Source organism: Pongo abelii, chromosome 13 (genome assembly GCF_028885655.2).
Source record: "Pongo abelii isolate AG06213 chromosome 13, NHGRI_mPonAbe1-v2.0_pri, whole genome shotgun sequence".
NCBI classification, from domain to species: Eukaryota; Metazoa; Chordata; class Mammalia; order Primates; family Hominidae; genus Pongo; species Pongo abelii.
The window spans coordinates 121,121,484-121,138,303 of NC_071998.2; the positions used below are offsets into that span (position 1 = coordinate 121,121,484).

Below are 16,820 nucleotides of genomic sequence, written 5' to 3' on the forward strand. Positions count from 1 at the left end.
GGATGGGGTGTGGGGAATTACAAGCACGGCCTAGGGGCTCCTGAGCTCATCCATGCAACCAGTGATGGTGGCTTGGATTGGGAGGGAGTGGCCAAGGAGATGAAGACCGCTGAACAGTTTTTGGAGATGTTTTGCAGATGGGGTGATGACCTGCTTATGGATCAGAAGTGTTGGGAGTGGGAGAAAAGAACCCAGGACAACTCCTAGGTTTGGGGCTAAGCAACTGGTGAAGATGTTTGCACTTACCGTGACAGAGACCCCTGTGGGGAGGACTTTTTTTTTTCTTTTTGAGACAGAGTCTCACTCTGTTGCCCAGGCTGGAGTGCAGCGGCACAATCACAGCTCACTGCAAACTCCTGGGCTCAGGTGATCCTCCCACCTCAGCCTCCTGAGTAGCTGGGACCACAGGTGCAAGCTACCACGCCTGGCTAATTTTTTGTATTTTTTGTAGAGATGGGGTCTTGCTATGTTGCCCAGGCTGGTCTCAAACTCCTGAGCTCAAGTGTTCCTGGGAGGGACATGTTTAGGGAAAGTGACCAAGGCTGCCATTTCAACTGTGCAGCTACTGGGCTGTCTAGGGAACAGCCAGAGGTGTCCTGGGTGTGGCCAGGTATGGGTCCTGGAGAAAGTTGGGGGCCTCTCACCCAGGGAGAGAGGGGAGAGAAAGAAGATCTGGAACTGAGCCTAGGAGCCTCTCAGGATTTTAAGTGGGGAGACGGGGAAGCAGCAGCAACCTAGGAGGCTGGCGGCAGGGAGGCAGGATGCCATTTAGCCAGGACGAAGGCTCCAGATCAGCTCCAAAGTCCCTCCCTGGCAGCTGCTGATGCAGAAGGGGGTTTCTAGCACCTGCAAGAAAAAGCATGACGGTAGGATGGAGGGGGAAGGGGCTGCCAGGCAGGGCATGATTTAGGCAGAGGTCATCACACATTTTTGCTCACACATCAGATTAACATTGAAAATTTTCATTGTGAGTTTATTTATTTATTGAGATGGAGTCTCACCCTGCCACCCAGGCTGGAGTGCAGTGACGCAATCTTGGCTCACTGCAACCTCCACCTGCCGGATTCAAGCGACTCTCCTGTCTCAGCCTCCTGAGTAGCTGGGATTACAGGTGCACATGCCACCATGTCTGGCTAATTTTTGTATTTTTAGTGGAGATGGGGTTTCACCATGTTGGCCAGGCTAGTCTGGAATTCCTGACCTCAGGTGATCTGTCCCCCTCAGCCTCCCAAAGTGCTGGGATTACAGGCATGAGTCACCTCGCCCTGCCTATTGTGAGTTTAAATGGTCACAAAGGACATAATTTTTGCACTTTAAGATAACACTGTAGGGCCAGGCGCGGTAGCTCAAGCCTGTAATCCCAGCACTTTGGGAGGCCGAGGCGGGCAGATCACGAGGTCAGGAGATCGAGACCATCCTGGCTAACATGGTGAAACTCCATCTCTACTAAAAATACAAAAAAAAAAAAAAATTAGCCGGGCGTGGTGGCAGGCGCCTGTAGTCCCAGCTACTCGGGAGGCTGAGGCAGGAGAATGGTGTGAACCCGGGAGGTGTGAACCCGAGACCTCACCACTGCGCTCCAGCCTGGGCGACAGAGCGAGACTCCATCTCAAAAAAAAAAAAAAAAAGATAACACTGTTGTATTGCTTGTCTAATTACTCAGTGGAATCTAGATGCCACAGCAATGTAACCTCCCATCATCCATGTATCAAACACATGAACAAGTCAGACACTTATGATCTTTTTTGTACTAGAACCCGTATTTCCATTTCACTCTCTCATCAAATGTCATGTTAATGAAATTTTTTCTTTCCCTTTTTTTTTTTTTTTGCCTAACCATCTTATTGATCATGCTATCTTATTTCTCTGCAACAAAAATATGTATATATTACAAATGAAAACTTAACATAGGCCGGGTGCGGCCTAAAACTATAAAACCTAATATATATATATTTTTTTTCTGGTGACCACAAAGCCCTAGGTATGAAATATTTCTTTTGGATTATTTTTAGTATACAATTGCTCAAAATAACATAAATGGGTTACAAACATTTTTTTTTTTTGAGAAGGAGTCTCGCACTATGGCCCAGGCTGAAGTGCAGTGGCACAATCTGGGCTTACTGTAACCTCCGCCTCCCGGGTTCAAGTGATTCTCCTGCCTCAGCCTCCTGAGTAGCTGGGATTACAGGTGTGCGCCCCTATGCCTGGCTAATTTTTGTATTTTTAGTAGAGACGGGGTTTTGCCATGTTGGCCAGGCTGGTCTCAGACTCCTGACCTCAAGTGATCCGCCTGCCTCAGCCTTCCAAAGTGCTGGGATTACAGGCAGGAGCCACCACGCCTGGCCAAAATTTTTTTTAAAAAGGAAAAACAATTAAAAAGAAATTTATTTCTCACAGTTCTGGAGGCTGGGGAGAACAAGATCAAGACACCAGCAGATTTGGTGCCTGGTGAAGGTTGCCTTCTGCTTCCAGAACAGCGCCTTCTTGCTGTGTCCTCACCAGGCAGAAGTGGAAGGGTCTAGCTAGTTCCCTCAAGCCCTTTTTTTGAGACAGAATCTTGCTCTGTTGCCCAGGCTGGAGTGCAGTGGCACGATCTCGGCTCACTGCAACCTCTACCTCCCAGGCTCAAGTGATTCTCTTGCTTTAGCCTCCCGAGTAGTTGGGATTACAGGTGCCCGATACCACACCTGGCTATTTTTTGTATTTTTTAGTAGACACAGGGTTTCACCATGTTAGCCAGACTGGTCTTGAACTCCTGGCCTTAAGTGATCCACCTGCCTCCCGAAATGCTGGGATTATAGGTGTGAGTGTGCCCGCGCCCAGCCCCTCAAGCCTTTTTTTTTTTTTTTTGAGATGGAGTCTCACTCTGTCGCCCAGGCTGGAGTGCAGTGGCATGATCTCAGCTCACTGCAACCTCTACCTCCCGGCTTCAGGCGATTCTTCTCCCTCAGCCTCCCGAGTAGCTGGGATTACAGGCGCCCACCACCACGCCCGACTAATTTTTTGTATTTTTAGTAGAGACGGGGTTTCACCGTGTTAGCCAGGATGGTCTCGATCTCCTGACCTTGTGATCCGCCCACCTCCGTCTCCCAAAGTGCTGGGATTACAGGCGTGAGCCACTGCACCCATCCTCAAGCCCTTTTTATAAGGGTATGAATTCCATTAATGAGGGTAGAGCCCTCTTGGCCTAATCACCTCGAAAAAGGCTCCACCTCTTACCACCACCACAATGGGGACTAACCATGACACCAATCCACTTGTGTCTTGCAGGACATCGTGTGTATTTTGTTTGATGAATATCAGTTACTGAGCTTTTGTAATTCCAGATCTATCTAAACACCACTCATCAAATCCTGCCAGCACCCTGGTATAATCCTTAAAGACAACAAACATTTCCTTTGTGAGCTAAACTGTCTCTCCTGACTTGTGAACTTCACAGGATGTTGAGAGGGTCAAAGGAGGTGATAGTCCCAGCAAATGGTTCCTGTTGAACTCTTACTCTATGCGGTGTTAAGTGCTCCATGTGCATCAGCTCACTGGTACCCCAACAACTCCAAGAAGGGACTGTTGTGATCCCCACTTTACAATTAGGGAAACTGAGTCCCAGAAAGGTGGCATCACATTTCCAGAGCCACTCAGCTAGGAAGAGAGGGAACAAACCAGGTTGTGATTTATAATCCCAACCTCCTCTTCTCCCTCCCAACTCCTGATGCTGCAAAGCCTCTGGAGATAGCAGAGCTGCCTCTTTGTCCCACGTGGCTGCACCCTGGTGAACACACTGGACTTGCCCAAGGCAGCCTCTCGGTCCTCACGGTCAGCTGGAGAAGCATTTCGATTAGACAGACAGCGTGGCCCTGGGTGCCAGGCTGCTTGTTAGACGGCCCTTGGAGAGGTGCCAGCGCAGCCTGACTCTTTCGGGCAGTGGTGGTGACATTCTTGGTGGTGGGACTTTCCTGCCCTAGGCCAGGCCTCTTCAGCCTGGGGTATGTGACCCTCTGAGGTAGGTGAAGACTTCCTAAGGGTGCATAAGAGTGGATCACTCCAAGGATCCTAATTCCAGAAACTCAACCTCTTTTCCTCATTCCTCCCTGGGTGTGGCACTGGTGGCCCCAGCGGCCCCACGCTCCTTCTCATTTCCCCTTTCCCATTGGCCTCTGGCTACTTGGAAAGGGGAAAAGTCACTTAGTAATTTCTTCCTATGGATGTACGAAGTAAATGGAAAAAAAAAAAAAAAGAGCGAACACCATCCATCCTATTAAGAGATACATTTTCCATACACTTTTAGTTGTGTAATTACTTAGAAAAGTTTGTGGGCTAGGAGTGGTGGTTCACATCTGTAACCTCAGCACTTTGGGAGGCCAAGGCAGGCGGATCACTTGAGGTCAGGAGTTCCAAACCAGCCTGGCCAACATGGTGAAACTCCATCTCTACTAAATCTCTACTAAAACTACAAAAAATAGGCCAAGCGCGGTGGCTACACCTGTAATCCCAGCACTTTGGGAGGCTGAGGCGGGCGGATCACGAGGTCAAGAGTTGGAGACCATCCTAGCCAACATGGTGAACCCCGCCTCTACTAAAAATACACAAATTAGCTGGGCGTGGTGGTGCACACCTGTAATCTCAGCTACTGGGGAGGCTGAGGCAGGAGAATGGCTTGAACCCAGGAGGCAGAGGTTGCAGTGAGCGGAGATCATGCCACTGCACTCCAGCCTGGGTAACAGAGAGAGACTCCATCTCAAAAAAAAAAAAAAAAAAGCTGGGCATCGTGATGCACACATGTAATCCCAGCTACTCGGGAGGCTGAGGCAGGAGAATTGCTTGAACCTAGGAGACAGAGGTTGCAGTGAGCCGAGATCATGCCACTGCACTCTGCACTCCAGCCTGGGCAACAGAGTGAGCTTCTGTCTCAAAAAAAAAAAAAAAAAAAGTTTGAGCCACTTCCCACGGCCAATTTCTTTTTTTTTTTTTTGAGACGGAGTCTTGCTCTGTCACCCAGGCTGGAATGCAGTGGCGCAATCTCGGCTCACTGAAACCTCTGCCTCATGGGTTCAAGCCATTTTCCTGTCTCAGCCTCCCAAGTACCTGGGATTACAGGCGCGCACCACCACACCTGACTAATTTTTGTATTTTTTGTAGAGACGGGATTTCACCATGCTGGCCAGGCTGGTCTCGAACTCCTGACCTCAGGTGATCTGCCCGCCTCGGCCTCCCAAAGTCCTGGGATTACGGGCATGAGCCACCGCGCCCGTACATTCATTCTTTAGATTGCAACTGAGATAGGGAGAAGATCCCTCCCCACCCACAGGCCTCTGTGCGTCCTGCATTACAGCCCCAGTTCACCCTGGACATAAGCTGCCTGCTTACTCATCTGTCTCCCTGACTAGTTACCTGGACCATGGCAACAGCCTCTTCACTGGCTCTCTGCCTTCCATTTCTTGTGAACCCAGCAGCCAGAATGGTCTCTGATCTGACCATGTTGCTGCCTGTGTAAAACCCTCTGTGGCTCCCTATTACCCCCCAGAACAGAGGCCAAACTCCTTACAACATTCGCAAGGACTTCACCTTCCAGTCTCTGCCTGATTCTTCATCCCTATCTCTCACCACCTTCCACCATGTGGAATCCTTTCAGTTCTCCAAACTGGCTGTTGTTTTCTGCATCAAACACTCTACTCCTCATTTTTTGCCTGGCCTAACTCCCTCAGTGCCCAGCTTAGACAAAAGCCTTCCCTATACCACTGCCCTATACTTCTCTGCCCACTCAGCCCTGGGCCTTACCCCTTTGTCGGCCTCCCCCATAGACTGTCAGCTCTGAGAGGGCAGGGGCCAACTCCGTCCCCTCCTCTGCTGTCTTTCCTGGCATCCAGCAAGGGGCCTGCCACCTAGCGTGCTGAATGAAAGAATGGACCTCGGGGTTTGAGTGTGGAAGCCTGGGCAGGTCTCTCCTGGGGCTGCTGCATCCCCAGTGCTTAGTCTAGGGCGCAGCACCAAGAGTTCGCAGCTGTTTCAGGAAGAAGGCAGGCAGGTGGGCCGACCCGAGAAACGCACATTATACCTCCGGGGAAGTGAAGGAAGGGATGACAAAGCAAAGTTTGAGGGCTCCGAGAAGCTCTCAAGAAAACAAATCCAGCCTTGAGCCCACTCCTGTAACCCCAGGCTTTGGAAGACGGAGGCAGGTGGATCGCTTGAGGTCAGGCGTTCGAGACCAGCTTGGGCCACATGGCGAAACCCCGTCTCTACTAAAAACACAAAAGTTGGCTGGGCGTGTTGGCGGGCACCTGTAATCCCAGCTTCTCCGGCGGCTGAGATGGGAGAATCGCTTGAACCTGGGAGGAAGAGGTTGCAGCGAGCCGAGATCCTGCCACTGCGCTCCAGCCTGGGCGACAGAGCCAGACCCTGTCCCCAATATACATATCAGACGAGAAAAAAAATAAGAAAGTTTTAAAACAATTTTTTTGGCTTTTTTTCTTTTTCTTTTGAGAGGGAGTCTCGCTCTGTCGCCCAGGCTGGAGTGCAGTGGGTGGCACCATCTCGGCTCACTGCAAGCTCCGCCTCTCGGGTTAACGCCATTCTCCTGCCTCAGCCTCCCGAGTAGCTGGGACTACAGGCGCCCACCACCATGCCCGGCTAACTTTTTGTATTTTTCGTAGAGGTGGGGTTTCACTGTTAGCCAGGATGGTCTTGATCTCCTGACCTCGTGATCCGCCTGCCTCAGCCTCCCAAAGTGCTGGGATTACAGGCGTGAGCCGCCGCGCCAGGCCAGCCTTTTTTTTTTTTTTTTTGAGACAGAGTTTCGCTCTTGTCGCCCAGGCTGGAGTGCAGTGGCACGATCTCGGCTAACTGCAACCTCTGCCTCCTGGGTTCGAGAGATTCTCCTGTCTCAACCTCCCGAGTAGCTGCGATTACAGGCGCCCGCCACCACACCCGGCTAATTTTTTGTATTTTTAGTAGAGACGGAGTTTCGCCACGTTGGGCAGGCTGGTCTCGAACTCCTGACATCAGGTGATCCGCCCGCTTCAGCTTCCCAAAGTGCTGGGATTACAGGCGTGAGCGACGGCGCCCGGCCACAAAAAAAATTTTTTTTTTTTTTGAGATATTGTTTCACTCTTGTTGCCCAGGCTGGAGTGCAATGGCGTGATCTCGGCTCGGCCTCCCAAAGTCCTGGGATTACAGGCGTGAGCCACCGCTCCCGGCCCGAAAAAATGTTTTTAAAAGAAAGAAAAGGGAAACAAAACAATCACCTACACCTTCGGACCACTCACAAGAACGATGGCACCGCCCTCCTCTCCGCCCCCTCACCAAGATGGCCGCCCCCAAGGGAGTGGGCGGGTCTGAGGGGCGGAAGTGACGCACGAGCGGAAGTCCGTCCTGCCGTTTGGCCGCGGGGCGCCTGGCTCAGCGGCTTCTGCGGGCTGCGAGGAGCGGGATGTTGCGGGCTGGGTGGCTCCGGGGCGCCGCGGCGCTGGCGCTGCTGCTGGCGGCCCGAGTGGTGGCAGCGTTCGAGCCCATCACCGTGGGCCTAGCCATCGGGGCCGCGTCGGCCATCACCGGCTACCTGTCCTACAATGACATCTACTGCCGCTTCGCCGAGTGCTGCCGGGAGGAGCGGCCGCTCAACGCTTCGGGTACGGCGCGAGCGCGAGCTGTGGGTCGGCGCTGCGGGGGGCGCGGGGGCGCGGAGGGACGGCCTCGTGGGCGCCTGGCACGGACCGGGCCCTCGGCATCTAGACGGCGGTGGTCCCAGGTGGGGTGGGCGGGGAGCGGATGGGGCGGCCCCGGAACCGTTCGCGGGAACGCAGAAGCGGTGCCTTCGCAAACGGTCTCCAGATCGTGGGGCTGCCCCTGCGTCTTTCTAAAGCTCCCTTTCCTGGGGATCACAAGCGGAAGAAACGGAAAGTAGGTGGGCGGCCCTTCTGCGCTCTGCCAACCCTATTAAGTAGCTTTCAGACGTGTTGCGTCGCCCAGAAAGCCCACATTTGGCCCTTGGTTTTCCTGCAGGCCAGCAGGGATGGCTGGGATTAGCAAGCGCTCGGTCAAGCGATGGTTCATCTCTGAATGAATGAACATTTAGCTTCCTTATCAGACCTCGAAGCGTTAAGAACCTCCACATAATCTTGAAAGTGGCATCGTTTGACTGCCTCGGCCCTAGGGTTTGGCAGACACCCTGCTGTGTCCCTGGATAATCTGTGCTTCTTGCTTTGGCCAGCTAAGAAAGTGCTGCGTTGCTGATGCATTTTTAAGGTCTGTTTCTCTCTCTCTTCTGGGGCTGTTACTGCAGCTCTCAAGCTGGATTTGGAGGAGAAGCTGTTTGGACAGCATCTAGCCACGGAAGTGATTTTCAAGGCGCTGACTGGCTTCAGGAACAACAAAAATCCCAAGAAACCACTGACCCTTTCCTTACACGGCTGGGCTGGCACAGGCAAGAATTTTGTCAGTCAAATTGTGGCTGAAAATCTTCACCCAAAAGGTCTGAAGAGTAACTTTGTCCACCTGTTTGTATCGACTCTGCACTTCCCTCATGAGCAGAAGATAAAACTGTACCAGGCAAGAGAACCCGCTATTATCTCGTCCGCAGGCCAGTCGGACTGGTCCGGGTGACCTGCTCACTAACTCTGGCCTCTGCTTCTCTTTCCTTTGTGTTGCTGTAGCCCCCGGCTCCACTGAGTTAAGGCACACTTAGTCCAGGTAGTTACAAAGCTCTCCTACAACATTTCTCTTACTTGGTTCCAAAACAGTCCAGTGGGGTAGGGCATGTTATTTCCATTAGAAGATGGAGCCAAGGGCCTGGCGCCCTGGCTCACGCCTGTAATCCCAGCACTTTGGGAGGCCGAGGCGGGTGGATCACTTGAGGCCAGGAGTTGAGACCAGCCTGGCCAATATGGTGAAACCCCATCTCTATCTAAAAGTACAAAAATTACCTGGGCACGGTGGCACGCACCTGTAATCCCAGCTACTTGGGAGGCTGAGGCAGGAGAATCGCTTGAACCTGGGTGGCAGAGGTTGCAGTGAGCTGAGATCGTGCCACTGTACTCTGTCTCAGAAAAAAAAGAAAAAAAAGGCCGGGCGCAGTGGCTCACGCCTGTAATCCCAGCACTTTCAGAGGCCGAGGGGGGCGGATCACGAGGTCAGGAGATTGAGACCATCCTGGCTAACACGGTGAGACCCCGTCTCTATTAAAAATACAAAAAATTAGCCGGGCATGGTGGCGGGCGCCTGTTGTCCCAGCTACTGGGGAGGCTGAGGCAGGAGAATGGCGTGAACCCGGGAGGTGGAGCTTGCAGTGAGCCGAGATCGCGGCACTGCACTCCAGGCTGGGCGACACAGTGAGACTCTGTCTCAAAAAAAAAAAAAAAGGGGGATGTAGTCAGGGCCAGGTGCACTGGCTCACGCCTGTAATCCCAGCACTTTGGGATCCGCCGAGGCGGGCGGATCACCTGAGGTCGGGAGTTCGAGACTAGCCTGACCAACATGGAGAAACCCCGTCTCTACTGAAAATACAAAATTAGCCGGGCGTGATGGCGTGCGCCTGTAATTCCAGCTACTTGGGAGGCTGAGGCAGGAGAATCGCTTGAACCCGGGAGGCAGAGGTTGCAGTCAGCTGAGATTTTGCCACTGCACCCCAGCCTGGGCAACAGAGTGAGACTGTCTCAGAAAAAAGAAAAAAAAAAAAAGATGGAGCCTGGAGCCAAGAGAAGCAAGGTGACTTACTCCTTACAATCTTTGTAGCAGAGCAGGACCTTGAACCAAAACCTCCCAACTCCCAGTTGACATGGTAACCACCTTCTCTGGTGAGTGAAGGGATTCCACATCCCCAGTAGTGCAGTTGGTGAGAAGGGGCAGTCAGTCTTCAAGGATTGCTCGGGCGTGGCTTCATTCAATGCTGCCCACCTCTGGTGCAGCCTCAGCTTTGCCTCTGCTCTTTGCAGTGTAGCCTAGAGGTCTTTTTTCTCTTAAACAGGTTTTATTCCCTTTGTTCCTCCCATCCTTCATGTCCTTGGCATTGCTTTCTTCAAAGGAAGCCTCAAAGAACTGAACCTTGAGACCGTTTCTCCTTTTGAGATATTGTTTCCACATTCATTTTATATTAAGTTGTCTAGGAGGGTGAGTTCTCATTTAAATGAATGTTGCCCTTGTCAAGGTTAACATTCCCACTGGCAACATAGCAAGACCCCATCTCTACAAAAAATAAAAAAATTAGCCAGGTGTAGTGGCATGCACCTGTAGTCCCAGCTACTTGGGAGGCTGAGATGGGAGGATCGCTTGAGCCCAGGAGGCTGAGCCTACAATGAACCATGGTCATGTCACTGCATTCCAGTCTGGGCGACAGAGTAAGACTCTATCTCAAAAAAAAAAATTCCTCCTGTTGGGTGGGGACTGAAGAAAGAAATAGAAACTTAACTGAACAAGGAAGTAGAAGTGTTTGCCCTACAAACTGACATGAGACAGGGAAGACTGCCAAAAAGGAAGGAAGGAAGGATTTTCTTGTTTTTTACATTCTTTATAAATCTCTGGAAACAGAGTACTATAAATGGATGAGGGCATGTCTGGGGGAGCTTCATGGTATAGCCTTTCACACTTTGGGGTTAAGGGCTTGTTGCCTGAGTGTCTTTATGTTTGTTACAAGAAAGCATCTGGAATAGATGCTTTTCATGAAATGCCCTTGAGTCAGCTCTGTTGGTCTGGGGCACTGTGCACTGTGCAGGTCTTGATCCAGTTCCTTATTCCTCAGTATGTCTGATAGTACTAACTTGAGATTGTAGTCCAAGAGAGATGAAAACTATGGCTAGGTTAGCAGCGAATGATATTCACGGATTTTGCCGGGTGGCTCATTCCTGTAATCTCATCACTCTGGGAGGGTGAGGTGGGTGGATCACCTGAGGTCAGGAGTTTGAGACCAGCCTGGCCAACATGGCACAACCCTGTCTCTACTAAAAATACAAAAATTAGCCAGGCATGGTGCAGGGGATGGGGGCGCCTGTAGTCCCAACTACACAGGGGGCTGAGGCCGGGGAATCGCTTGAACCCAAGAGGTAGAGGTTGCAGTGAGCCGAGATCACACCACTACGCACCAGCCTGGGGGATAGAGTGAGACCCTGTTTCCAAAAACAAACAAACAAAAAAGAATCACGGATCTTGCACCTCTTATACCTTTAAAAAGTCACATTTAATATGTCATTTGAGTTAGGAAAAAACTTCTCTGCATTTTAGCATCTATCTCTGCCAATTTCCACTTTTTAGAGAGAAGGTTTTAGAAAAGCTGCTACCTAGCGAGTGGGGGTGAGGGTGCCGTTCTAAGAGCTCTGACCTCGTCCTTCAGTGCATGAGGAGCAGATGGAGCCTGCGCTCCTTTTGGTGCACCCTTTGAGCTTCGCATCCTATTTCTTCTTTCACGGTCGGTCCAGGACCAGTTACAGAAGTGGATCCGCGGTAATGTGAGTGCATGTGCGAACTCTGTTTTCATATTTGACGAGATGGATAAATTGCACCCCGGGATCATTGACGCAATCAAGCCGTTTCTAGACTACTACGAGCAGGTTGACGGAGTGTCTTACCGCAAAGCCATCTTCATCTTTCTCAGGTCAGCGGGAGGCGGTTTTTTGGGGCATACAAGCCCTTCATTCTCTCAATGATAAAATGAGGTCCTGAGGACCATCAGCACTTTGTTTACCAGGACAAAAGTGCCTGCTTTGCACAAGGCACTTACCTACTGCTTTACTTTTCCTTTGCCAGTCTCAGCATGGCACACAGTGTGGGTTGTGGAAATGAACTAAAGAAATAATCACTGGGCCAGGCGCGGTGGCTCACACCTGTAATCCCAGCACTTTGGGAGGACATGGCGGGCGGATCACCAGGAGATTGAGACCATCCTGGCTAACATGGTGAAACCCTGTCTCTACTAAAAATACAAAAATTAGCCGGGTGTGGTGGCGGGCGCCTAGTCCCATCTACTCGGGAGGCTGAAGCAAGAGAATGGCATGAACCCGGGAGGCAGAGCTTGCAGTGAGCCGAGATCACACCACTGCACTCCAGCCTGGATGACAGAGCGAGACTGTCTCAAAAAAAAAGAAATAATCACTGATAGCAGGCAATTTTAGCTGGGCATGGTGGCATGTGCCTGGAGTCCCAGCTCCCTGAGGAAGTCGAGGCAGGAGGATTGGTTGAGCCCGGGAGTTCAAGGTTTTATTGAGCTATGATCATACCACTGCACTCCAGCCTGGGTGACAATCAAGACCCCGACCCTAAAAATGAAACAGAAATGAAAACAGTTAATTTTATTAACTGTGCATGTTGGTTTTTAGGGTTATAAAGGGCCATAGCATTATCCCAGCTAGTTGTGAATAAACATTTTAGGTTCCATGAGAGCAGACACTTTTTTGTCTAGTAGCACTCAGTAAATATTCTTTGATGAAAAATAGATCTTTGGCCGGGTGTGGTGGCTCACACCTGTAATCCTAGCACTTTGGGAGGCCAAGGTGGGCAGATCACTTGAGGTCAGGAGTTCAAGACCAGGCTGGCCAACATGGTGAAACCCCGTGTCTACTAAAAATACAAAAATTAGAAGGGGCATGGTGGCGGGTGCCTGTAATCCCAGCTACTCAGGAGGTTGAGGCAGAAGAATCGCTTGAACCTGGAAGGTGAAGGTTGCAGTGAGCCGATATTGCACCACTGCACTCCAGCCTGGGTGACAGAGTGTTTCAAAAGGAAAAATAGACTTAGAGCAGGTTCATTTCTTGGTAAGACACAGAAGTCTTTTTTTTTTTTTTTTTTTGAGACCAAGTTTCATTTTTGTTGTCCAGGCTGGAGTGCAATGGCATGATCTCGGGTCGCCGCAACCTCTGCCTCCTGGGTTCAAATGATTCTCCTGCCTCAGCCTCCCGTGTAGCTGGGATTACAGGCATGCACCACCATTAGCCTGGCTAATTTTTGTGTTTTTAGTAGAGATGGGGTTACTCTATGTTGGTCAGGCTGGCCTCGAACTCCCGACCTCAGGTGATCCACCTGCCTCGGCCTCCCAAAGTGCTGGGATTACAGGTGTGAGCCACCACGCCCAGCAGACACAGAAGTCTTAATGTGTGATTTTAATCTTTATTTCTCTGGCAAACTCAGCAACGCAGGCGGGGACCTTATAACTAAGACGGCTCTTGACTTTTGGCGGGCCGGAAGAAAGAGGGAAGACATTCAGCTGAAGGACTTGGAACCTGTACTGTCTGTCGGAGTCTTCAATAATAAACACAGTGAGTCCACCAGGGTAAAGGAGCCCCTTAACTGTCCAGCAGTGAGCCGTCTGCTCTTTCATTGAGTGTTTCACAAAGCCACAGGATCCCACTGGATTTCCTTGCTTTGCTAAAGTCAGGAATTTTCTTAGGGCATACTGTCCTAGAAACCAGTGAATGAGTGTCCAGCTGAGTCCTACATGGGCTTGTTGCGCACTGACAAGAGACTCTCTCAGGGGGTACGGACATGAGGAATATGCTGAGGGTCGGGATTGGAGCTTGGCCACGTGGCGGTGGTGGCAGGAAACCCAGCTGTGTTTTGTTCCGCAGGTGGCCTGTGGCATAGTGGACTGATTGACAAAAACCTCATTGATTACTTTATCCCCTTCCTGCCTTTGGAGTACAGACATGTGAAAATGTGTGTGAGGGCCGAGATGAGGGCCCGTGGTTCTGCTATAGATGAAGACATTGTCACAAGAGTGGCAGAGGAAATGACGTTTTTCCCCAGAGACGAGAAAATCTACTCAGACAAGGGATGCAAGACTGTGCAGTCGCGGCTTGATTTCCACTGACCTCCTATCCAGATGGGGTAGGAGACAGCTGGGAGGCTCCGCACACCAGAGGCCTTGCCTTTCAGAAGAACCCTGAAGACCGCTTTGGGGTTTTGCCTGTTTGCACCTTAGACTTTTGGGATATAGAATCTTTTTTTTGAGACGAGGTCTCACTCCATCATCGAAGCTGGAGTGCAGTGGTGCAATCCTCAACTCACTGCAACCTCCGCTCCCGGTTTGAGTGATTCTCATGCCTCAGCCTCCCAAGTAGCTGGGATTACAGGCATGAGCCACCGTGCCCAGCTGGGATATAGAATCTAAGAGTTGACTGTGGAAAACACGTGAATGTATTGTGTGCATTTGTCATTTAGCAAGATGACAGCAGTCCAGCTGTTCTTTGCAGCTGAAGATGAACTTTTAAAAATCCCCTTCACACTTAATGCACTGACCACGACGGAAGTGCCTGAAGACAGCTGTGCGTGGCAGGCCCGGCCATAGCTTCTGACCCACAGCACCCGCGCCTCAGAAGTTACTGTCACAACTAAAGGAGTCCAGGGACTTGCTGCAGGCTGGGGGGCACTGGGTGGTTCTCACCAGCAGGCTGGGGGGCACTGTGTTCTCATTGGCCAAAAACATCCTTTTGCTCTGTTTTGTTCTTTACACAGAGTTCACTGACTTGAAGTATATTCAGTTAAAATCGGGGGTGGAGGTGCAGACGGCGTCTGACCGGAGAATGTGGCCGGTGCCCGCTGAGCACTCTTGATCTGAGCTGACCTGTCTGTGTGTGGGGTGGGGCCTTCACCTAAGACCTCTGCAGCAGACCTGGACAGACAGGTCCCTCCCGTCTGTCCATTGCTCTGGCTGCTAATACAGCCCTGGTTGTGGAATCCTTCACTATCTCAGCTGGTATCAGCCCCAGCCTGCCTTGTGCCATATCTCAGCTTGGCTTTCTGCTAGAGTCCCCCCAACCATATATCATAGAGTTGAATCACAATGAGACCGTTGGCTTTGAATTTGAGTCGTTGGTTCCCATGGTGAGATGCTTGTTAGGACTTTATACTTGGGTCAATCTCTCACTTTTATTTTGTAGAACCATTTGAAATCCTAGGATGTGCTTGTTCTGGAAGGATGACATGGGCCCAGACTGAACAAGTCAGCTTGATCTTAAATGATGGAAGTATAGGACGTTGCTTATTTTAAAACAAGGGAAGGACACAAAATGGAATGACTGCTTAGTCCTTTCTCAGATACTCTTAAAACAATTTTTTATTGTTAAATTTGTGGTAATACATGGTCACAACCGTGGATCAAACAAGGTCAGTCTAAAGTGGCAGGTCCTAGGTGTGACCTGATACCACCACCGTTTGTGGCAGCACCAGGCTGGACTGCCCTGATCCCTGGGACGTGAGACTTAGCTTCCAGCCAGTGTGAATCATCGTGTCTGCCTCATAACCGCAGCACAGCTGCAGACACAACAACCTGCAGCATTTTTACATAAAAATATGGTAGAGTTAATTTATGATATGGAAATGCCTTACGGGTAGCACACTTAGTCTTGAAAAAAACACCAAGGTGACGTTTAAAATTTTTAGTACGTATCCTCAAATTGGAGCTAAGTTATACTACCTTTATAACCTTTTGGGCATTTGGTCGAGAGGAGACAAGATTTTCTCTGTTTACAGTGATGCAATAAATATGTGTTTGCCACCTTTGGACTGCCGTTACTGATTTGTAACTTGAAAAGGCCATGGTTGATCATGACCCCGCCTCCCCCACCTCCCTTGTAAGATGTGGACGAGAGCTTTATTGACCTACTGACTATAAAATAGTAAAGCCTAGATTTTATCATGTGAAATGCCACTTGCTAACTCTTTTTTTCTAGTTTATTTGGTTCCAAAGTTCAGAACAAATTTCAGCAGCACAGCTGTGAGACTCACCGTATCTGGGACAGGCAGGTGGGCAGTCAGCGCGACACAGAAGCAATATTTACCTTAAAGGCTCTTCCCCAGACAAATAGAAGTTAAATTAGCTGATGGATATTTCATCAAAGAGATGGACTTTCTCCCAAAATTAACGTGGGAGGAACTGAGGTACTGGTAAAGTAAAACTCACCTCTGACATCCTGAACCTGAGCTCAGGTGAGGAAACCTAACCATTGAAACTGGTAAATAAATCCTGGCCGGGTGCAGTGGCTCACACCTATAATTCCAGCACTTTGGGAGGCCGAGGTGGGCTGATCACCTGAGGGGGAGTTTGAGACCAGCCTGACCAACATGGAGAAACCCCATCTCTACTAAAAATACAAAATTAGCTGGGTGTGGTGGCACATGCCTGTAATCCCAGCTACTACGGAGGCTGAGGCAGGAGAATCGCTTGAACCTGGGAGGCAGAGGTAGTGAGCCGAGATCCTGCCATTGCACTCCAGCCTGGGCAATAAGAGTGAAACTCCGTCTCAAAAAAAGAAATCCTAGTTATGCTAGTCTGATCTCAGCTTAATTACACATAACCCGGTATTGTCTGGTCAGTGACTGGCTAACACCCACCCTCTTCACAGGATTGAGGATTAGCAGATTTACTAGAAAGCACAAACCCTCATCACCATCACCCCACCCACTCCCTTAATTTTTCAACTGAAGTTACTCAATTCCCAGCAGACTGACTTTCTAGGTCTGGTTCTCAGTCTTAATGCAGTTCCTGTTCCACCTACACTGCCTCATCTACTAAGACTGAACCTTCCAAAACTGTCAGGGGACCCATGTTCTCTAACTAGGGACTTTTGGTGCCTGGGCCACACTCTTCAAATGAATGATTAGACCTAATCTGTGACTCCCAGGGACATAGCAGGCTGGCTGCAGCTCAATACCAAGAACTTTCTAACGCTTGGAGCCATCTTTAGGTGCCCTGGGCTGCCCTAGCGGGACCCCATGCAGGCTGGGAAGTCATAAGGCAGAGGGTTCCTGCATTAGACCTGCAGTCGAGGCCACAAACTCGTCTTCTGTGCCTATTAGAAGTGGTCCCTGCAGTGCTCTCTGCAGCAGCCGCACCCATGGGAGCACTG

At 50.5% G+C, this 16,820-nt stretch overlaps 1 protein-coding gene across 3 annotated transcripts; it reads left to right on the plus strand.

Annotated features, from left to right (window-relative positions):
• The first annotated feature begins 7,330 nt into the window (after positions 1 to 7,330).
• On the plus strand, positions 7,331 to 15,474 carry TOR1B (torsin family 1 member B). Of its 3 annotated transcripts, XM_002820296.6 has the most exons (5): positions 7,331 to 7,622; positions 8,276 to 8,541; positions 11,400 to 11,575; positions 13,105 to 13,232; positions 13,542 to 15,474. In XM_002820296.6, exons 1-5 carry the CDS (start codon positions 7,424 to 7,426, stop codon positions 13,781 to 13,783), a joined length of 1,011 nt encoding a protein of 336 aa, XP_002820342.1. In that variant the 5' UTR covers positions 7,331 to 7,423; the 3' UTR covers positions 13,784 to 15,474. The 3 variants fall into 3 exon arrangements, 2 of the variants coding, with proteins under 2 accessions (XP_002820342.1, XP_054377174.1); XR_008510158.2 differs by lacking the exons at positions 13,105 to 13,232; positions 13,542 to 15,474 and having other exon boundaries at positions 7,360 to 7,622; positions 8,276 to 8,682; positions 11,400 to 11,533; XM_054521199.2 differs by lacking the exons at positions 11,400 to 11,575; positions 13,542 to 15,474 and having other exon boundaries at positions 7,360 to 7,622; positions 13,105 to 13,229.
• Positions 15,475 to 16,820: the final 1,346 nt, after the last annotated feature.